The sequence below is a fragment of the Suncus etruscus genome, chromosome 2 (genome assembly GCF_024139225.1).
Source record: "Suncus etruscus isolate mSunEtr1 chromosome 2, mSunEtr1.pri.cur, whole genome shotgun sequence".
Taxonomy (NCBI): Eukaryota; Metazoa; Chordata; class Mammalia; order Eulipotyphla; family Soricidae; genus Suncus; species Suncus etruscus.
In genome coordinates, this window is record NC_064849.1 from 103,990,791 (window position 1) to 104,014,137 (window position 23,347).

At 38.0% G+C, this 23,347-nt stretch overlaps 1 protein-coding gene across 1 annotated transcript in view; it reads right to left on the reverse strand.

Annotated features, from left to right (window-relative positions):
- The window catches only part of MROH2B (maestro heat like repeat family member 2B), an 84,432-nt gene that overhangs the window by 10,809 nt on the left and 50,276 nt on the right, over positions 1-23,347 (reverse strand). The window contains exons 30-35 of the mRNA XM_049769052.1: positions 16,190-16,287; positions 14,521-14,673; positions 4,770-4,927; positions 4,115-4,241; positions 3,221-3,411; positions 2,047-2,187 (exon numbers count right to left, since the gene is read on the reverse strand). Coding sequence (XP_049625009.1) covers positions 2,047-2,187; positions 3,221-3,411; positions 4,115-4,241; positions 4,770-4,927; positions 14,521-14,673; positions 16,190-16,287 — 868 coding nt within the window. The remainder of the gene's footprint in view (positions 1-2,046; positions 2,188-3,220; positions 3,412-4,114; positions 4,242-4,769; positions 4,928-14,520; positions 14,674-16,189; positions 16,288-23,347) is intronic.

Below are 23,347 nucleotides of genomic sequence, written 5' to 3' on the forward strand. Positions count from 1 at the left end.
TAATCATTATTGTTATACTAGGCATTGACCCATCCATATGACTCAACAAATCTACTTCTTAGTATATAGCCCAAAGGCCCAAAAACTATAATCAGAAAAGACATTTTCACTTCTATATTCAATGTAGCACTGTTCACATTAGCCACAATCTGGAAATAATCCAAGTGTCCCAAGAACAGATCAGTGGATAAAAAATAAACAAAACAAAACAAAACAAAACAAAAACCAAACATCTATGGTACATATAGACCCTATACTACTACTCAGCTATGAAAAAAGCAGAAATCATGCAATTTGCTGAGTATCACACTGAGTGAAATTAGTCAGAAGCAGAGGAATATATACAGGATAATCTCTTATATATGGGATATAAAGTAATATAAAAGGGTAATAAATGCCACAGGCAAAAGAAACTGAGAACTAGTTTTCAGTAGGAAGTTTTCCACATAGAGGAGGGGAGGAAAATATGGTGGTCAGGCAGACACTGGACAATGGTGGAAAAAAGCAGACACTTTAGTGGAGGGTGTGTACTAGAATGTTTTATGTATAAAATTCAACTATTAATATATAGTAAACCATGTGCCTAAAATACAGTAGACTTTTTTTGTTTTGTTTTCTGACCACAGTGGTCATGCTTAGTAGTTACTCCTCACTCTGCACTCAGGGATTACTCCTGAGGGTGCATGGGGGACCTTATTGGGTACTGGGGATGGACCCGGATTGGGTATGTGCAAGGTAAGCAATTTACTTCTGCACTATATATCCATTCTCTATAAGAGACATTTAAGAATGATTAACATTTTATTATTATACCTTTATCATAATTAAAAATAAAACTTTGTTTTGCTTTGGTGTGGAGGTCACACCAGTAATGCTCAAGGGTTCCTGGCTCTGCACTAAGAAATTAATCTTGTGGTGTTCAGTGGAGCATATGGAATACTGTGAATCAAACTCATGTGGGCTAAGTATAGGACAAGCACCCTACTCACTGTACTATAGCTCACTCTTGCCCCTAAAAATAAAAAAAAAATTAAAAATCATAGTGGCTAGAAGGTGGGCCTAGCTCCCTTCTAAAGCAATGCTTGCTGCCTTCATAACCCAGAATTACCATTTACCTGATAGCCCTGCCTCATCAATGACCTTCTATGATTCTATATGGGGATACCAATCTCACACTTCAGTAAGCTGGTTTTTGGCTTAATATCACAAAGGTCTTTTGGAGCAAGTATGGGTAGCCCTACTTCCTCCATCTTCCTTCTTCCAGGAGCCCTGGCAGCTGAGTACATCCCCCTAAAAGTTGTATCAGTGATAGCGCTTTGGATTTCTTGACAAGTTTATTGGTTTGATGCTGTCATACCCAAAGAAACACAATAATTTAACAGAATGGGCAACTAATGACAAGATCTTAGTAATCCTTCTGCCATTGTATTAATGACTTCAGTGGAGATAAGATACTTTTTCCTTATTTTTCTTCTCTTCCATTTTATTTATTTATTTTTCTTTCTTTTTTAATATCTTTGCTCATTTTTTGAGGGGGGCACACTCAGTAGTGCTCAGGGGTTACCTCTGGCTCTGTGCTCAGAAATCACTCCTGGCAGGTTCTGGACCATATGGGATGTTGGAAATCAAATCCTGGTCTGTCCAGTGTCAGCCATGTGCAAAGCAAATTACCATATCACTGTGCTATTGCACCCGCCCTTAATAACTTTGCTTTCACTAATTTGGAAACAAATGTATTATGATAAACTATGTCAACTATGTAATGCATTTTCTTTAAATAAATACAAAAAATTTTAAAATCACTGTGGCTAAAATATTAGAAGAACACATGCAGTGCCCAAACTAAGTACATTTTCCCCCAAATTGTGACAGTACTAACTTTTGAGGATTCTCTCATCTTTCTTTCACCCCTTTTGCTCTTTTTTCTTGTGTCTTCCCATTGACTAAGAGTTCATGCTTAGTGCTGTCAGTGAACTTGGCCACATGGCATTTTGATGATATTTATGTTTCTCCTTTGTGGTAAGTTCTAGAATGCCTGTATATTACCTGGCCAGTGCACATACTCCTATGTGGTGTGTAGTGGGATTGCAGAGGAGGCGCCATAAGTTTTCCCCCTCCTCAGATTCTTTGGCAAGGCCTTCTTTCATGGCTTGGGCTTGGATGGAATTTAGAGTTGCAACTGAAAGCCTGATGGAGACAAGAAACACAAAAGTAAGTTAATCCCATAGAAGGTATTGCAAATTCCCGCGCTGACACTTCCTGCTCCCCACAATGATTCCTCACTCGTGGATTAATTGGTGATGTACAAGGGAAACTAGCTTCATCTACCTCTTTACTATTAGTGTGAAAGTGAACATTAAGATCATTTGAGTCACGAAGCCACATAATCTATTCAACCTCTTATGAGAAAATGAAACCTCGTGGATTGAAAGTACAAAATATCTTATTTCACTGACTCTAAGCTAGCACCTCAGAAATCAGGATATATTTTGCAGGTTGAGTGTGTTACAGTTGTTGGAGTGGCAGTAGTTGTGATGAGTGATTACTTTTCTATGCACAGGCACATGTAGGAATTTGGGAATAATTAAACAGTGTCATGTTCATAAAATCATACATTCATGGAATTATATGCATTGTGCTTCTGACTGAAATTTCTTTAGAAAGTTTGATGTGACATTGAAATGAAAAGTTATAAAAAAATGACATTGAAATAGAGCAATCTGACATAGAATAAAACACTTGATACCTGACTATCCTAAAAGATCTTTTTGGATAAATACAGAATAAAAAATTAAAAGTATAAGGAAACTTTAATTCATGATAGCCTACTTTTGAACAGAATTAGGATAATGTTGCTTCCTATAACTAGTGTCATAACTTTGATGATGTATGAAATTAATTGTCTTTCCTTGGTGGTCTTTACCATTCATTACAGGGTCCTAGCTATCCTTAGATGGTCTCAGCAAAAGGAACAGAAGGAAATCGAACAGACTGTTCATGAAAGAAGATGCAGCTGTTTATTTGCTAAAGGACTGCACTAGGCAACTACACAGGATGCTGGTGCAAGGGAGAAGAGTTAGAAGGTGTAAGGGTACTGAATTTTTGCTACTTCATGGAGAATCAGGGCCATACCAGGAGGTCAACCCTTCATCTCCATGTTCCAGTACCTAAAGTCTGGGAATCACAGCTATGCTGGAAGGCCTGTTTATCTGCCATTTACCTGCAGGGGTCTGCTATCTGATGCCGTTCTCCCTGTTGTATCAACCGCCGATGGCGCCTGAAGGGGGGAGAAGTGGGCATAGCCTGGCCCAAGGAACAGCTGACTAGCTTCAGGAGAACAGTGAACAGTTCTGGGTACAAGTTTGTGACAGAGATGCCTGCTGACACCACTTCATATATAGCACAAGCCACCTGAGGAGAGAAGGGCAGGCCTTTTTTTCTCCAAAGACATCTCCCTTGGATCACCTTCAGCATTTTTTTTTTAATACCAGTAACAGCTTTCAATGTTCAGTCCACCCCTGGTGAAAACAGCTAGAAGAATGAGGATTTCTTGGTCTAGAAACATATTATTCAGACTGTTTCATTCTCAGGACTGCTATGCAGGGGTCTGACACATTTCTGGAGCAGCCTTCTGGGGTATGTTGACAAAAAAAGCAATGCTTTGGCTATCAGATAAACTAATTTGAAAACATAGGCACAATGATTCTCTTTGGGTTGAGGGAAAATTTGCTCTAAAAACTCATCAGATTGGTGCCAGAAGGTTACAAAAATTAGGATGCATGCCTCATATGCAACAAAACCCGAGTTCAATTTCTAGCACTGCGTGCTATCTGGAAGCACCACCAGTTGTAAACCCTGGAGGACAGCCAGAAATGATGGGGTAGCCTGGGTAATCCCAGAATTGTAAGGCCTCATCATCATCACAACCTTCAACCCTTGTCTTGAACCACTATCTCAGTTGACTAAGAACCACTCCTGAGGACTATTTGAGATCCCCTCCCCTAATCCCAAAGAAATCTATCAGCTTCAGATGTGATACTTGCCATATTTTTCCAACATAAAACTGGAATAAATATAAAATTAGGATCCAGAAGGGGTATATTGGCCAACTTACTGAAATTGCTTCTATTTCCACTACATCATCTTCTAAGTAGCTCTCCAGCTTTTCTACTAAGGTTCGCAAGAGTTTACCACTGGAGGCTGGGTTCTCAGCCAGAGACTTCCACAATGTCTTTGTGTCCCTAAGAAATAAGAGGCAAAGTTGATAAGGGCATATATCCTTGGAGTATGAGCATTTCCATCTGACTCACTCTATATATTAATTAACATATATTAATCAAAATTTCAAGGACAGATGGACAAACAGATATGCTTAGAATAATAAAGATAATTTATTAAAGATAAATTTCAGCATTTAGCCTTGGTGACTGATTTTATTAATGTACACCAAGAAAGAAATTTTGTACCTAGATGTACATTAGGCAACTAGAAAGAAAAGAAATAATTCAGAACATTCAATTATTTGTTCCATTGTACACTTAATATTTTTTCTCATTACTATTCAATAAAAATCTCCCCCTCTTGATCTCTATTCTGTGTTCTGTTCTGCATTTTTATCTCTATTCTATGCATGAAAATTATAAGAAAAACATTGATCATTATTTCAGCAAGAGTTTTTCAAACATGTTTTACTATCTTTCTCTCAAACTACAAATTGCTCTGCAGAATGGCTTTTCCTGGGAGAGAAGATCAGTTTAGTTACAATTTACCTGTCAAAGGGCAGAGGTTTCTGTAAAAGATTGGCAACAACTGCTTCTGGATGAAAGCTGGCTATCTGGGAGATGGATTCCAGCATAAAATGAAAACTTTCTTCTCTTTGTCGGAGGACTGGCATGTGATGGTAAATTATGCTCAAAATCTCCAATACCTAATAAAGAAAAGTCAAATAATATATCAAGTTGCCACTTTTCTTTGCCATAGTTAAGGAGTAATATAATTAGTTCAGATATTGTGGCAAGGGTGGTTGGGTTGATGAATCATAAATCTCTTAAAAATAATATTGATTTTAAACATGGCCTATATCTTTTTCATAAAAATTATTGATGAATTAAATATTTGTTCTTAAGTCAATTTAGTGTACATGAAGAAAAAAGCTACAGTAAGTCAAGGGCTAGGCTGGGTTAGTGAGAGTTTACCAAAGATTAGTAAAATGCAACCCTGGTATCTGGAAATCTAGTAAGAGATACAGGATACAGGTCCAAGGATATATGCACCAAGCACTATAACACAAATAATATATAAGAAATGTTTTGAAGGGCTGGAGTGATAGCACAGTGGTAAGGAGTTTGCGTTGAATGCAGCCAATAAAGGAAGGACCCTGATTCGAATCTTGGCATCCCATATGGTCCCCTGAGCCTGCCAGGAGTGACTTCTGAGTTCAGAGCCAGGAGTAACTCCTGGGTGCTGCCAGTTGTGACCCCAAAACCAAAAACCAAAAAAGAAATAAAGCTTTGAACTCAGAGAAAGCAACAGAGATCCCTGTAGTTGGCAGGGTTGGAGTAGAAAGGTGAAAATATAGCTGGTCCTGGGTCTTAAAGGATAACAATTTTAAGGCAAGATAGAGGAGGCTGGGGAATGTTTTATTAGCAAAGCCACTTGTTTTGCAAACATGAGACCATGAAAAGAATCCTTGGTGTGGTCCATATGCTAGACCAAGCATGGTCCAGGTAGGTTGGGATCTATGGCTCTGCAGTTACGATAACTAAAATGCGAGCACATGGTTAAGAGTCTGGCTTTCCAGCAAGCATCATAACAAAGCTTGTGTGACATATGATCACTGCAACAAAAAGGTGAAAACAAAACAAAATAAGAAAGGATGGGGAGAAAAAAGCAATGAAGAGATGGTGGGAGAAAAAACATAGGCAAAAAGAATGAACATCAGAATAATACAGATGATTTTTAGAATATTGAAACTATTATATTTTTGGTTGCATTTGCTTGCTTTTGGCAGTTCCCAGGGGTTGCTCCAAGTTCAATGTTCAGGGGTGACTATTTTGGTGACTCACACTGGCATACTCAGGGTTTATTTCTGCATTCATGCTCAGAATTGCTTCTAGCAGACCTCAGGGGACCATATGGGATGTTGGGGATAAAACCTGGGTCAAAAAGGCAAGAGCCACATGTGCTGTACCATCTTTCCAGGCCCTAGCGGTCACTTGTTGGTACTCAATCCACCATGCAGTGTCAGTGATCAAATCTGGGCCTCAAGCCTGTGTTAATATGGCATGACATGAACCACTTGGCTTTTACAGGTATAAGGGTATGACATTGTGCTAAATTAACTTTATTTGTAATAGATGTGTTCTTTATTTATTTTGGATAGACATCTTTAGATTGATCCTTATAATTATAATTCCTTAATCATAATGATTCCATAAACATGCTTTCTGTAAAGACCATTTTAGCAGGGCTTAGGGAAGAGGTAAGCACCTTTTCTAAAATGCATGAGCAACTTTAATTTTTTCCAAATAAAAAGAATTACAAACATATTTTGATTTTAGCAACCTTTGATTCTCTTGTACCCTACCCAATGACTGCCACATTGTATGTTTGCAGTAAAAGTTCTGAAAATATTATTGAAAAGAGAGAGCAATAGAATAACAGGTAGGGCATTTGCCATGCATGCAGGCAACCCAGGTTCTATCTTCTATGGTACCTTGTCCTAGGTTCAATCCCCATGCATTCCATATGATCCTCCAAGCCTTCCAGAAGTAATTTCTAAGTACAGAACCAGATGTAACCCCTTAGCAGCCCCCAAACAAAAACAAACAAAACAAAAAAGAAAAATGGTTAGCATAAAGGTAATTTCCTATAAATCCCTTACCCAAAAGTCACTCCACATGCAAAACAAACAGCTTACTTACTGTATTTGTTTTCTGACCCCAATCTTTGAATTTCATGTATTGTGTTTCTGACTCCACAAGAGAATCTAGACATTTTTATTTATTTATTTATTTATTTTTTTTTTGTGGTTTTTGGGTCACACCCGGCAGCGCTCAGGGGTTATTCCTGGCTCCATGCTCAGAAATTCTCCTGGCAGGCACGGGGGACCATATGGGACACCGGGATTCGAACTGATGACCTCCTGCATGAAAGGCAAACACCTTAACTCCATGCTATATCTCCGGGCCATAGACATTTTTATTTTTGAGGTGTGATTATATTGGTGAATTTGGGGTTACCCCTTACATTTGAAATCTATTCCTGGTGGTTATTATGGCATCATAAGATACAAGAGAAGGACATGGGACTCGTACATCTAAAGCTCTACTTGGACCTCTTTCTTAAATTTTTTTAATTTTTTTACATTTTTTTATTTAACCAACTTTATTACATACATGATTGTGTTTGGGTTTCAGTCATGTAAAGAACATCACCCATCACCAGTGCAACATTCCCATCACCAATGTCCTAAATCTCCCTCCTCCCCACTCAATCCCCACCTGTACTCTAGACAGGCTTTCTATTTCCCTCGTACATTCTCATTATTAGGATAGTTCAAAACGTAGTTATTTCTCTAACTAAACTCATCCCTGTTTGCAGTGAGCTTCTGAGGTGAGCTGGAACTTCCAGCTCTTTTGTCTTTTGTGTCTGAAAATTATTGCAAGAATGTCTTTCATTTTTCTTAAAACCCATAGATGAGTGAGACCATTCTGCAACTTTCTCTCTCTCTCTGACTTATTTCACTCAGCATAATAGATTACGTGTACATCCATGTATATGAAAATTTCATGACTTCATCTCTCCTGACAGCTGCATAATATTCCATTGTGTATATATACCACAGTTTCATTAGCCATTCGTCTGTTGAAGGGCATCTTGGTTGCTTCCAGAGTCTTGATATGGTAAATAGTGCTGCAATGAATATAGGTGTAAGGAAGGGGTTTTTGTATTGTATTTTTGTGTTCCTAGGGTATATTCCTAGGAGTGGTATAGCTGGATCGTATGGAAGCTCGATTTCCAGTTTTTGAAGGAATCTCCATATCGCTTTCCATAAAGGTTGAACTAGACGGCATTCCCACCAGCAGTGGATAAGAGTTCCTTTCTCTCCACATCCCCGCCAACACTGTTTATTCTCATTCTTTGTGATGTGTGCCATTCTCTGGGGTGTGAGGTGGTATCTCATCGTTGTTTTGATTTGCATCTCCCTGATGATTAGTGATGTGGAGCACTTTTTCATGTGTCTTTTGGCCATTTGTAGTTCTTCTTTGTCAAAGTGTCTGTTCATTTCTTCTCCCCATTTTTTGATGGGGTTAGATGTTTTTTTCTTGTAAAGTTCTGTCAGTGCCTTGTATATTTTGGAGATTAGCCCCTTATCTGATGGGTATTGGGTGAATAGTTTCTCCCACTCAGTGGGTGGCTCTTGTATCCTGGGCACTATTTCCTTTGAGGTGCAGAAGCTTCTCAGCTTAATATATTCCCATCTGTTAATCTCTGCTTTCACTTGCTTGGAGAGTGCAGTTTCCTCCTTGAAGATGCCTGTAATGTCCTGGAGTGTTTTGCCTATGTGCTGTTCTATATATCTTATGGTTTTGGGGCTGACATTGAGGTCTTTAATCCATTTGGATTTTACCTTCGTACATGATGTTAGCTGGGGGGTCTAAGTTCAATTTTTTGCAAGTGGCTATCCAGTTGTGCCAACACCACTTGTTGAAGAGGCTTTCCCTGCTCCATTTAGGATTTCCTGCTCTATCAAAAATTAGGTGATTGTATGTCAGGGGAACATTTTCTGAGTATTCAAGCCTATTCCACTGATCTGAGGGCCTGTATTTATTCTAATACCATGCTGTTTTGATAAGTATTGCTTTGTAGTACAATTTAAAGTTGGGGAAAGTAATTCCTCCCATATTCTTTTTCCTAATGATTGCTTTAGCTATTCGAGGGTGTTTATTGTTCCAAATGAATTTCAAAAGTGTCTGATCCACTTCTTTGAAGAATGTCATGGGTATCTTTAGAGGGATAGAATTAAATCTGTATAATGCCTTGGGGAGTATTGCCATTTTGATGATGTTAATTCTGCCAATCCATGAGCAGGGTATGCGTTTCCATTTCTGTGTGTCCTCTCTTATTTCTTGGAGCAGAGTTTTATAGTTTTCCTTGTATAGGTCCTTCACATTTTTAGTCAAGTTGATTCCAAGATATTTGAGTTGTGTGGCACTATTGTGAATGGGGTTGTTTTCTTAATGTCCATTTCTTCCTTATTACTATTGGTGTATAAAAAGGCCATTGATTTTTGTGTGTGAATTTTGTAGCATGCCACCTTGCTATATGAGTCTATTGTTTCTAGAAGCTTTTTGGTAGAGTCTTTAGGGTTTTCTAAGTAGAGTATCATGTCATCTGCAAACAGTGAGAGCTTGACTTCTTCCTTTCCTATCTGGATTCCCTTGGTATCTTTTTTTTTTTTCTCTCTCAATTTTTTTTTATTTAAACACCTTGATTACATACATGATTGTGTTTGGGTTTCAGTCATAAAAGGAACACCACCCATCACCAGTGCAACATTCCCATCACCCAAGTCCCAAATCTCCCTCCTCCCCACCCAACCCCCGCCTGTACTCTAAACAGGCTCTACATTTCCCTCATACATTCTCAATATTAGGACAGATCAAAATGTAGTTATTTCTCTAACTAAACTCATCACTCTTTGTGGTGAGCTTCCTGAGGTGAGCTGGAACTTCCAGCTCTTTTCTCTTTTGTGTCTGAAATTTATTATTGCAAGAATGTCTTTCATTTTTCTTAAAACCCATAGATGAGTGAGACCCTTGATATCTTTTTCTTGCCTAATTGCTACAGCGAGTACTTCCAGTGCTATGTTGAATAGGAGTGGTGAGAGAGGACAGCCTTGTCTTGTGCCAGAATTTAGAGGGAAGGCTTTTAGTTCTTCTCCATTGAGGATAATATTTGCCACTGGCTTGTGGTAGATGGCCTTAACTATATTGAGAAAGGTTCCTTCCATTCCCATCTTGCTGAGAGTTTTGATCAAGAATGGGTGTTGGACCTTGTCAAATGCTTTCTCTGCATCTATTGATATGATCATGTGGTTTTTATTTTTATTGTTATTGATGTTGTGTATTATGTTGATAGATTTATGGATGTTAAACCAACCTTGCATTCCTGGGATGAACCTACTTGATCGTAGTGGATGATCTTCTTAATGAGGCATTGAATCCTATTTGCCAGGATTTTGTTGAGGATCTTTGCATCTGCATTCATTAGCGATATTGGTCTGTAATTTTCTTTTTTTGTAGCGTCTCTGTCTGGTTTAGGTATCAAGGTGATGTTGGCTTCATAAAAGCTATTTGGAAGTGTTTCCGTTTGTTCAATTTCATGAAAGAGTCTTGCCAGGATTGGTAGTAGTTCCTCTCGGAAAGTTTGAAAGAATTCATTAGTGAATCCATCTGGGCCTGGGCTTTTGTTTTTCGGCAGACATTTGATTACCGTTTTAATTTCATCAATGGTGATGGGGGTGTTTAGATATACTACATCCTCTTTCTTCAACCGTGGACGATTATAAGAGTCCAGGAATTTATCCATTTCTTCCAGGTTCTCATTTTTAGTGGCGTAGAGTTTCTCAAAGTAGTTTCTGATTACCCTTTGTATCTCTATCATATCAGTAGTGATCTCTCCTTTTTCATTCCTAATATGAGTTATCAAGTTTCTCTCTCTCTCTCTTTGTTTGTTAGGTTTGCCAGTGGTCTATCAATCTTGTTTATTTTTTCAAAGAACCAATTTCTGCTTTTGTTGATCTTTCGGATTGTTTTTTGGGTTTCCACTTCATTGATTTCTGCTCTCAGCCTTGTTATTTCCTTCTGTCTTCCTATTTTTGGGTCCTTTTGTTGAGCACTTTCTAGTTCTATTAGCTGTGTCATTAAGCTACTCAGGTAAGCTCCTTCTTCCTTCCTGATGTGTGCTTGCAAAGCTATAAATTTTTCTCTCAGTACTGCTTTTGCTGTGTCCCATAAGTTCTGAGAGTTTGTGTCTTTATTGTCATTTGTTTCCAGGAACCTTTTTATTTCCTCCTTGATTTTATCTTGGACCCACTGGTTATTGAGTATGAGGCTGTTTAACTTCCAGGTGTTAAAGTTTTTCTTCTGAGTCCCTTTGGAATTCACAAATAATTTCAGAGCCTTGTGGTCAGCGAAGGTAGTCTGCAAAATTTCTATCCTCTTGATCTTATGGAGGTATGTTTTATGTGCCAGCATGTAGTCTATCCTGGAGAATGTCCCATGTACATTGGAGAAGAATGTGTATCCAGGTTTCTGGGGATGGAGTGTCCTATATATCCACTAGGCCTCTTTCTTCCATTTCTCTCCTCAGGTCTAGTATATTCTTGTTGGGTTTCAGTCTGGTTGACCTATCCATTGTTGACAAAGCCGTGATAAGGTCCCCCACAATTATTGTGTTGCTATTGATATTATTTTTCAGATTTGTCAACAGTTGTATTAAATATTTTGCTGGCCCCTCATTTGGTGCATATATGTTTAGGAGAGTTATTTCTTCCTGCTCTACATACCCCTTGATTAATATAAAATGTCCATCTTTGTCCCTTACAACCTTCCTGAGTATAAAGTTTGCATTATCTGATATTAGTATGGCCACTCCAGCTTTTTTATGGGTGTTGTTAGCTTGGATAATTTTTCTCCAGCCTTTTATTTTGAGTCTATATTTGTTCTGACTATCCAGGTGTGTTTCTTGTAGGCAGCAGAAGGTTGGATTGAGTTTTTTGATCCATTTAGCCACTCTGTGTCTCTTGACTGGTGCATTTAGTCCATTGACGTTGAGAGAAAGAATTGTCCTGGGATTTAATGCCATCTTTATATCGAAATTTGGTGGATCTTTTGGTTAGTCTTGTCTTAAGTTAGGTCTTTCAGTTTTTCTCTTAAGACTGGTTTTGAGTCTGTAAAGTTTCTGAGCTGTTTTTTGTCTGTGAAACCATGTATACTTCTGTCAAACTGGAAAGTGAGTTTTGCTGGGTATAGTATTCTAGGTGAGGCATTCATTTCATTCAGTCTTGTCACAATATCCCACCACTGCTTTCTGGCATTGAGTGTTTCTGGTGATAGGTCTGCTTTAAAGCTCAAGGATGCTTGCTTGAACGTAATTTTCCCTTTTTATCTTGCTGTTTTCAGAATTTAGTCTCTATCTGTGGAATTTGTCTTTGTGACTAGGATGTTTCTTGGGGTGGTTTTTCTGGGGTCTCTTTTGGTTGGTACTCTTCGAGCATGCAGGATTTGATCACATATATTCTTTAGCTCTGGAAGTTTCTCTTTAATGATGTTCTTGACCATTGATTCTTCCTGGAAATTTTCTTCCTGGGTCTCTGGGACTCCAATGATTCTTAAGTTGTTTCTGTTGATATTATCTTGACTTCTATTTTCATTTGTTCCCATTCTTTGACTAATTTTTCCATTGTCTGTTCATTTGCTTTAAGTTTTTTTTCCTATCTCTCCTGCTGTATGGAATTGTTATGTATCTCATCTTCCACAGCACCAAGTCTATTCTCAGCTTCTGATACCCTGTCCCAGAGCTTATCCATTTTGTCATTCACTTCGTTTACTGACTTTTTCAGTCCTGTTAGTTAACATGTTATTTCAGTTTGGAGTTTTGTGATTTCTGTCTTCATATTTTCTTGGTTCTTATTAGTGTTCTGTTCAACTCGATCCATGGTTTCTTGGAGATTTTTGAGCATCTTCCATATTGCTATTCTAAAGTCCTTATCTGAGAGTTTGATTAGTTGGTTGGTCATTATCTGGTTATCAGAACTGTCATCTTCATTCTCTATGTCTGATGCTGGCCTGCGTTGTTTCCCCATTGTCACACTTGTATTGTGGGTTTTTCTATGTGTTGTGGTGGTATTCATTGGCTATATGATGCAGGTAGCACACTCCTCTGGCTCCGCCCTTTCTGGATGGGCCTAGTTGCCTCTAAGGGAGGGGAGTCCTCCGTGGATGAAGCCTCACACTGGATCAAATCTTAGGCCCGAGCACACAGCAGAGAAGAGAGTCTGGAGAGAAATGCTTGCTTCTGTGATCCAGCACAGTTCTTAGTGTGATTTTTTCTTCTTGTTGCGATGTTGTTCTTTTCTTAGAAGGAGCACAGGGCCACGTAGCGAAGCGCAGCCCAAGTGCTCTGCTGGAGCCTCTTTTCGGCCCACTTCCAAGAGGTTCACACAACAGGATAGTAGATAGACACACACAGGCAGCATTCACAGTTTTTTACAGTCGGGCCCGACTGGGCAGGCGTAGTTTTGTCATTTTTCTTCAATTCTTCTAATGAGTTTTTCAGACCTGTTATTTGACCTGAAATTTCAGTTTGGACTTTTCTGATTTCTGTCTTCATATTCTCTTGATTCTTTTTAGTGTTCTCTTCTACACTTTCTTTGAGTTATTTGAACAACTTCCATATTGCGACTCTAAACTCCTTATCTGAGAGACTGATTAGTTGGTTGGTCATGTTCAAGTCATCAGAGTTGCCATCGTCATTCTCTATGTTTGGTGCTGGCCTGTGTTGTTTCCCCATTGTGACACTTGTGGGTTTTTCTACGTGTTTTGGTTGTAATAATTGGCTAAATGATATGCATGGCTGCGAAGCAAAGTGGAGCGGCCCCACTCCTCTGGCTCCTCCCTTTTTGGGCATGTAAACTCACCTCCAGGAAAGGCTAGCCATCCGCATATGAGCCACACACAAGATGAAATCAGTCCAAAAATGGGGAGCACAGCACAGTAGACAGGCAGATAGGGGTGCTGGCATCTGAGTTCCAGCAAAGTTCAGCAGCTTCCCCTTTCTGGGCATGTAGACTCACCTCCAGGGAAGGCTCCAGGGAAGGTGAGCCGTCCACAGATGAGCCACACACAGGATGAAACCAGGCCGAAAATGCAGTACAGGACAGAAGACAGGCAGATAGGGGTGCTGGCATCTGAGTTCCAGCAGAGTTCAGCGGCTTCCTACTTGGACCTCTTAACTAAGTTTTCTTAATTTAAGACCTATTGATCACGTTTAATTCTTCACTGAGAGGAAGTATCAAAAAGGTTCCTCTCAGTCAGCTCCCCAGTGACAGGCTTCCTCGCGATTAAATAAGCTTGTACTGTATGAAAAAGCAGCCAGTGGAGGGTAGTGGGATTAGAAACTCCACTGGTCCTCAGTTGCCTTTCAAAAGGTAATGACATATCACTTTCTACTTCCCAGATCTAACAATATACTTTTCCATAATCTAGACACCCATGGTTTCAGAGCTTGTGCCATTGGTCAAAGCAGGTTTCTGGAATGTTTTCTGATCACACACTGGAGCAGCCAGTGAAAATAATGAGACTGCTAATCAACATTACCTTGGATGTTAATACATGACATGAGTCTGCAAGTGAAGCTCTGCATACTCTTGCTTGCTCTTTGTGGGACAATGACAATGAACTTGGCATTTTAGAAATGTTATAATTCTGCTTAATGGTCAAACTGTCAGTTCACCTGATCCTCTAAAGTGGCTCCCTGCTCCTTCAGGACAGTGATCATCCATATGCCACAGGCTCTTGCACACATGAGATTGAGGGTCTCTAAACCATCGAGGACTTCCTCCAGGAAAGTCTGAATTTCTTCATTTGGGATGAATTTGCTCAAAATCTGAGAATCGAGCAGAAAGACTCATATTATCAACCACCTTACTTCATATCTGGACACCTAAATGATCCTGGGACTCTTCACCCCACCCAGACAAATCAGATTTTTAGTACATGGCTGCACCATAATAAAATAATACAATAGGACACAAACATGACTTTTTTGTTTGTTTCTGTGTTCAAGGTTCATTACTTGGGTCTTAGGGGACCATATGGATTATAGGAACTAGAACCTGGATCAGTCATGTGCAAGACAAATATTCTACACACTGTACTCTTAGTTTCCTGTTGCTTTCCCCCTCATGTTAGAGTAGGTATTAGTTTAGGAATAAAAGGCAAATGAGGGGCCGGAGAGATAGCATGGAGGTAAGGCGTTTGCCTTTCATGCAGGAGGTCATCGTGTATCCCAGTGCCCCATATGGTCCCCCATGCCTGCCAGGAGCAATTTCTGAGCCTGGAGCCAGGAATAACCCCTGAACACTGCCGGGTGTGACCCCAACCCCCCCCCCCCCACAAAAACAAAAGGCAAATGAAAATCATGTTTTTGAGCTCCTTTCACTCAGAAAAAATAGTCATGTGACATATCTTCTCTATTCTCCAACTGATTTCTTTTTTTTTTTTTTGGGTCACACCCGGTGTTGCTCAGGGGGTTACTCCTGGTTGTCTGCTCAGAAATAGCTCCTGGCAGGCACGGGGGACCATATGGGACACCAGGATTTGAACCAACCACCTTTGGTCCTGGATCGGCTGCTTGAAAGGCAAACGCCGCTGTACTATCTCTCCGGGCCCTCTCCAACTGATTTCTCTCTTATATTTTGATCGCCTTTTTATTGTCTTTCTAACATCACATTGAGTCAATGTGATTGAGTCAGGGGTCTCAAACTCGTGGCCCACCCCGTACAACATTTTGTGGCCCTGCCCTAGAGGAATCTTTTTTTGTTTTGTTTTGTTTTAGTTGTTTGGGTCACACCCCCCAATGTTCAAGGCTTACTACTGACTTTGCACTCAAGGATCACCCCGACTTTGCCTCCTGCGGCCCCCAGGTAATTGAGTTTGAGACCCCTGTAAGCCATTTAATTTTGCACCAGGATTTTTTGTTTTCTCCAGACCTTACTAGTTTCATTCATTTTATTTTCTAATATAAATACAGCAGCCAGCAGACTCTTTATAAATATACTGAATAGAATTCTTTCTTTGCAGAACAACTACTTTCCATAAAAGGCTTTTGAAAATTAAGAAAATTATTCTTATCCTCAAGATAGTTCACTTCACCATTATATACTCTTCCACTATATCCCTCTGCACCTTTCATCTTAGAAGGGTCATTAGTTCACAAAGTTTCTCAGAGAAAAATAGTTGGAAATGGTTGTCCACACATAGCAAGATTTATTAATTGACAGGAGTAGCTTGAAGGATTTGGTTGGTTGGTCCCCTCTACAATGAGGTATATACAGTTTCCCACTTATGCAAATCACTCAGAATCATCTTTATGTTCCTTTGCCATACCTCTGAATCTTTACCTTTGCTATTTTAGAAGAAATCTTCAGATGGACTTGGACATCATCATTTTCCAGCCCTTCCTGCAAAGTCTGCAGTCGATCTACCTCTAGGGAAAAACCTAAAATCCATAAAAGTAAATATGTAAGAGTTAAAAAACTTGATAAGAGTTGAAAAGACTGATTATATTTTTAGTGATACTAATTCATATTATAAATATGAATATGCATATTATAAATAACCCCACTAAAGTTTATCTGATGGGACAGTGAGAAACACATATTGAGTAATTTTTACTGCCTGGATACTCTGTAGGTGACTATCTCTTTGATTACTTATGAAGGTAGACTGAGGTAGACTATCTCATTATTGTACCTATTTTCTAGATGAGAAAACTGAGGTAGTCATATGTGAAGTTATTTAACCGTCATCATGAGATACAAAGAGCTGGAATTTGAACCATGGTCTATCTGACACCAATATCTAGACTTTTAGTTCTCTGCTTAGTCTTGTCTCTATTGTGATTATTTCTACAAGAGTATTTTATTGACTTAAATGGAAAAGTGATTTTCATAATAAAAGGTTTGCAACAGCAATGGTGTGATTGTTTCCAATATATAAATAGAAACCTAAATGCAATGATGTTATTTATTGTTTGGATGTATGGTATTTGTAAAAATTAACATCTAAATCATTTAATGGGAGACACTTAGAAGAAAAGACAGCATATGGAAAATTCTATTTTTTGGCAGGTCTGAATCAGTCAGGTCTATGCTCAATGCATAGTTTCACTATTTTCAGTAGTTCAAGTATCTGGTAAATTTCTTTTTTTTCATAATAATATCTTTATTTAAGCATCATGATTACAAACATATTTGTAGTTGTGTTTAAATTAGAAAAGAACACTGCCCCTTCACTAATGCAACATTTTTACCACCAATGCCCCCAATCTCCACCCCTCTCCCCGTACTTGCGACAGGTATTCTATTTCTCTCACTCACTACCATTGTCATGATAGTTGTTAGTGTAGTTATTTCTCTAACTGCATTCACCACTCTTTGTGGTAAGCTTTATATCTTGAGCTGGTCCTTCTAGCCCTCATCTCTAATGTCTCTGGGTATTATTACAATACTGTCTTTTATTTTTCTTAAATCCCATAGATGAGTGAGACTATTCTGCTTCTATCTCTTTCCCTCTGACTTATTTCACTCAGCATAATAGTTTCCATGTCCATTCATGTATAGGAAAATTTCATGACTTCATTTTTCCTGATAGCTTAATAAGTATTCCATTGTGTATATGTACCACAGTTTTTTTAGCTACTCATCTGTAGTTGGGCATCTTGGTTGTTTCCAAAGTATGGCTACTGTATATAGTGCTGCAATGAATATAGGTATGCAGAGGTATTTTTGTATTTAGTTTTTGTGTTCCTAGGGTATATCCCTAGGAGTGGTATAGCTGGATCATACTGGAGCTCAATTTCCAGATTTTTGAGGAACCTCCATATTGTTTTCCACAAAGGCTGGACTAGACAGCATTCCCACCTGCAATGAATGAAAGTTCCTTTCTCCCCACATCCCTGCCAGCACTGATTGTTCTCGTTTTTTTGTGATGTGTGCCAGTCTCTGTGGTGTGAGATGGTACCTCATAGTTGTTTTAATTTGCATCATACCCATGACATTCTTCAAAGAAGTTAATCAAACACTCATAAAATTCATTGGAACAATAAACATCCAAGAATAGTTAAAGTAATCCTTAGGAGAAAAAAAATGGAGAGTTGTTGGGATAACTTTCAGACACATGCAAAAAAAAAAAAAAAAAAAAACAAACCTGGACCTCCATCTAACACCATGCACAAAGGTCAAATACAAATAGATCAGACCTGAAATCATAAGGTATATAGAAGATGTAGTTAAAATACTATGACATTGTGACTAAAAGTATTTTCAAGGATGAAACAGCAGTCTCCAAACAAGCAGAAGCAGAGACAAACAAATAGGACTATATCAAACTGAGAAGCTTCTGCACTTCAAAAGAAATAGTGACTAGAATACAAAGGCCACCCACATAATGGAAGAAACTATTTACCCAATATCCATTGGATAAGGGGCTAATTTCTAAGATCTACAAGTTACTGACATAACTTAACAAGAAAAAATCTAACCCCATCAAAAAGTGCGGAGAAGAAATGAACAGACACTTCCTCAAAGAAGAAACATAAATGGCCAAAAGGCACATGAAAAAGTTCTCTACATCTGGTAACTTTTTTTAAAAATAATATCTTTATGACTAGCTCTGCTGGACAGAATTGGAGGTGTCCGTTAGACTGGTTTTATGGTGGTAATCCCCCAAACTAAGAGGCATACAAATCAATTAAAAATGTTAATGACAACAGCACAATGAAATATAACCTTATAAAATGGTCATTATAAAAAGATAAGAAATAACAAGTGTCAGTGGTGATATTCAAAAAAGAAAAACTTGTGCAAAGAAAATTGTTGTAGTATGGGGAAATTTCCAACTGTGGAAAATGGTCTAGAGAATTTCCAAAATTAAGAAATATAATAATCTACTAACCCCATTCTTAGTATTACTTTTTTTATTTAAACACCTTCATTACATATATAATTGTGTTTGGGTTTCAGTCATGTAAAGAACACCACCCATCACCAGTGCAACATTCTCATCACCAATGTCCAAATCTCCCCACCCAACCCTTGCCTGTACTCTAGACAGGCTTTCTATTTCCCTCATACATTCTCCTTGTTCACAATGTATATCTTCACAATGTATAGTTCACAATGTATAGTTCACAATGTAGTTATTTCTGTAACTAAACTTATCCCTGTTTGTGGTGAGCTTCATGAGGTGAGCTGTAACTTCCAGCTCTCCTCTCTTTTGTGCCTGAAAATTATTATAGCAAGAATGTCTTTCATTTTTCGTAAAACCCATAGATGAGTGAGACCATTCTGCAACTTTCTCTCTCTCTGACTTATTTCACTCAGCATAATAGATTCCATGTACATCCATGTATAGGAAAATGTCATGACTTCATCTCTCCTGACAGCTGCATAATATTCCATTGTGTATATGTACCACAGTTTCTTTAGCCATTCATCTGTTGAAGGGTATCTTGGTTGTTTCCAGAGTCTTGCTATGGTAAATAGTGCTGCAATGAATATAGGTGTAAGGAAGGGAATTTTGTATTGTATTTCTGTGTTCCTAGGGTATATTCCTAGGAGTGGCATAGCTGGATTGTATGGGAGCTCGAATTCTAGTTTTTGGAGGAATCTCCATATCGCTTTCCATAAAGGTTGAACTAGACGGCATTCCTACCAGCAGTGGATAAGTGTTCCTTTCTCTCCACATCCCCGTCAAACACTGCTTGTTTTCATTCTTTGTGATGCGTGCCAATCTCTGTGGTGTGAGGTTGTACCTCATAGTTGTTTTGATTTGCATCTTCCTGATGATTAGTGATGTGGAGCATTTTTTCATGTGTCTTTTGGCCGTTTGTATTTCTTCTTTGTCAAAGTGTCTGTTCATTTCTTCTCCTCATTTTTGATGGGATTAGATGTTTTTTTCTTGTAAAGTTCTGTCAGTGCCTTGTATATTTTGGAGATTAGCCCCTTATCTGATGGGTATTGGGTGAATAGTTTCTCTCACTCAGTGGGTGGCTCTTGTATCTGGCTGCTATTTCCTTTGAGGTGCAGAAGCTTCTCAGCTTAAGTGGAGCTGAGAAGCTTTCTCAGCTTTCTTGGAACAGAATTTTTTTTTTTCCCTTGGAACAGAATTTTATAGTTTTCCTTGTATAGGTCCTTCACATTTTTAGTCAAGTTGATTCCAAGATATTTGAGTTTGCGTGGCACTATTGTTATTGGTGTATAGAAAGGCCATTGGTTTTTGTGTGTTAATTTTGTAACCTGCCACATTGCTATATGTATAGTTTCTAGAAGCTTTTTGGTAGAGTCTTTAGGGTTTTCTAAATAGAGTATCATGTCATCTGCAAACAGTGAGAGCTTGAATTCTTCCTTTCCTATCTGGATTCCCTTGATATCTTTTTCTTGCCTAATCGCTATAGCAAGTACTTCCAGTGCTATGTTGAATAGGAGTGGTGAGAGAGGACAGCCTTGTCTTGTGCCCATTCTTTGTATTTCTTAAAAATTAGAGAAGATATAATCTCAAAACCACTCCTCACAAAGATTCACCATCCCTGCATTCAGTCAGCTCCATAGACAAAATCTGTTCTTGAAAGAGCTGTAAACCAAGCAGTAAAAGATTGTGGTTATACATGCCACATAGCTGATAGCTGGAAATCTTGGGAAGAAAGGGTAGGCTGAATTCCTGTCCTGCTGAAGCCATGCTGGCTGCAAGCACCATCTAGGATTTCCATTTCACCAATGGACCTGCTACACCACTCAACTATGGATTTTTACAGAGGTCTTAGTCTAACCAAAACTCCAGATATGTTGACATAGTCAGAACATTTTTAGAGTGAGTGTGAGCTTCTATCCATCCCTTTCTCTATCTTCTAGGTACTTCCTGAAGGTCTGGCAGCTGAAAACCATGCCACACAAAAGTTCAGCAATACTGCTGGGATTTCTGGAGCTCTCAAGACCCCCATTTTTGTTTAATACTGTAATCCCATAGGAACACACCAATTTATATTCCATAGTGTATTTGAAGCTACCTAATATTCAGGAACAAATGAGGTAACAAAATAATCAATAGTAATAAGAGCATAATAAGCCTCTGACAATAACTTAATGACCCATTGCAAGATACAGTGATTTTCACATATTTGTGTTGCTGTACTCTTTTTCTTCTTTCATTCTTTTTCTTCTTTTCTTTCTATTTCTTTAATTTTTTTTAAATTTTGCTTCTACTTACCTGAAAAGAAATGCATTATGATAAACTATGTCAACTGTGTGATACATGGTCTTTAGATAAGGTAACTTATATTAAAAAAGAAAAGATATGTCTTCTATGTTTATTGCAGCATTATACATATTAACCAAAATGTAGCATAACCTATATATCCATTGGTAGATAAATGTATAAAAATGATGGGATATGTAGTGTGTATGTGTGTGTGCATGTAACCTATTTAGTTATTAAAAAATAAAATTTTGCAATACTTAGTGAAAAAGTCAAAGACAAACACCATATGATCATAATATATGTGAAAGCTAAACAATATAAATCAAATAAAACTATAAACTAAGAGAAAGAAAGAACAGATTTTTGCCTTCCAGAAGTGAGGATTGTATAGGAGGTGGGAAAAAATGTGTGAAGAGGGTCAAATGGGATAGACTTATATTTTTAAAGTAGTGAAGTAATGGGGATGCCATGTGACTGTAGTTAATAGCACAGAAACATTTGACCGTTACTCGGAAAATAATGTTATAAATTTTATCAAAGGAATTGGAACTATGTATGGTGAATTTTACTACAATAAACAACAGAAAAAAGTGGAGATGAGAAAGGGTAGGGGGTAATGTTACACTGGTGAGGGGGGGCGTTCTGGTTATGACTGTAACCCAACTATGATCATGTTACTTAAATAAAAAATATATTTAAAAAAAGATTTATTGTAATTATTTCACAATATATACAAGTATTAAATTATGCTGTATTTCTAAATATACTGTTATGTTAATTATATAAAAAATTAACCCAAGCAACATAAATGGTATAAAACTAGTACCATTATCAGAGAACTTATTTGTATGCCATTGGTATTTAATATTAATATTTTTCCTATAAATTTTAATCAATCACAAGAGTTGAAGTGAAAAATAAAGTAGGAGATTTATTTTGAACAATAAAAGTATCTGAATTTTGCCTTTCATAGAAATAAAGTAGGCTGAAGAAAGGCTGAGTAGAATAATAATATAATTAGAATTTCTTTTCATGAGGTTCCTCTCTGGCACATTCCATCTCTTACTAGAATAATTCCTTTGTTCTAACTTAATTCTATTTTTTTCTCTGGCTTGGTAAGAGCAGTTTCCAGATGAATTAGTTTCCCCTACTGTACTGCAGAGATTTTTATCCCTTTATAAGCTCTGCTGAGCAGTGTGTTCCCACATCCCTTTGATTAACACACACATACACACACACACCCTGAGCTCACAAACAAATCACATATTTCTGGTTTGATTTTTCTTTTGAAAACTTGTTAACTTATTGTGGAACTGGAGTGATAGCACAGCGGGTAGGGTGTTTGCCTTGTAAGCTGCCAACCTGGGTTCAATCACCAGCATTCCATATGGTCCCCCAAGCACCATCAAGAATGAGCCCTGAGTGCAGAGCCAGCAGTACCTTGAGCAACACTGGGTGTGACTCCCAAACCAAAAATAAAACCTGTTAACTAATTGACAGTTTCTTTTTCATGACATCCCTGATACATTGGTTGTTTCCAGTCTTTTTGATATATGCCATTCCCACTGGTATTTGATAATTGCTGATCACATAGCTGACAGCTATTTTTTTATTTATCCTAATAAAAATAATTATGAGCATATTTTCATATGCCTACTAACCATTTGAATGTCTTCTTTGGGGGAATGTATATTCATTTTCTCTCTCCAATTTTGAATAAGGTCACTAGATATTTGTTATTGATCTTTGTGAGTACTTTATAAATCCTATATATTATAAATTATATATAAACCCTATGTATTATATATATTCCTCATCTGATGTGTTGTATATAAATATTTTTCAACTCAGTAGGATGTATTTATTTTAGTCCATTTTTTTTTTTGCCATCAAACCTTTTAAATGTATTTTTATTTGGTTGGGGTCACACTCAATTGTGCTCAAGGCTTACTTCTGGCTCTGTTCTCAGGAATCACTCCATATGGGGGTTGGAGGGCCATATGCAATGCTAGGGATTGAACCCAGATGGGCTGTGTGCAAGTAGAGTACATTACTGGCTATTCTCTCTCCAGTCCTTTAGTTTGATGTAGTACCATTGTTTATTTTTGTTCTCTTCGCTTTTGGGGTCAAAATTTTTATGACACCTCTGTTGTTCATTTCCTGGAGATTTCTACTTCCTGAACATGTTTAAGACAGCTCTGTGGTTCATTTCTGCAGAATACTATTGTTTATTCTTGTTCTCTTTGCCCCTGGAGTTAAATTGTTTATGATATCTCTGCGGTCCATTTCCTAGAGAGTTCGAC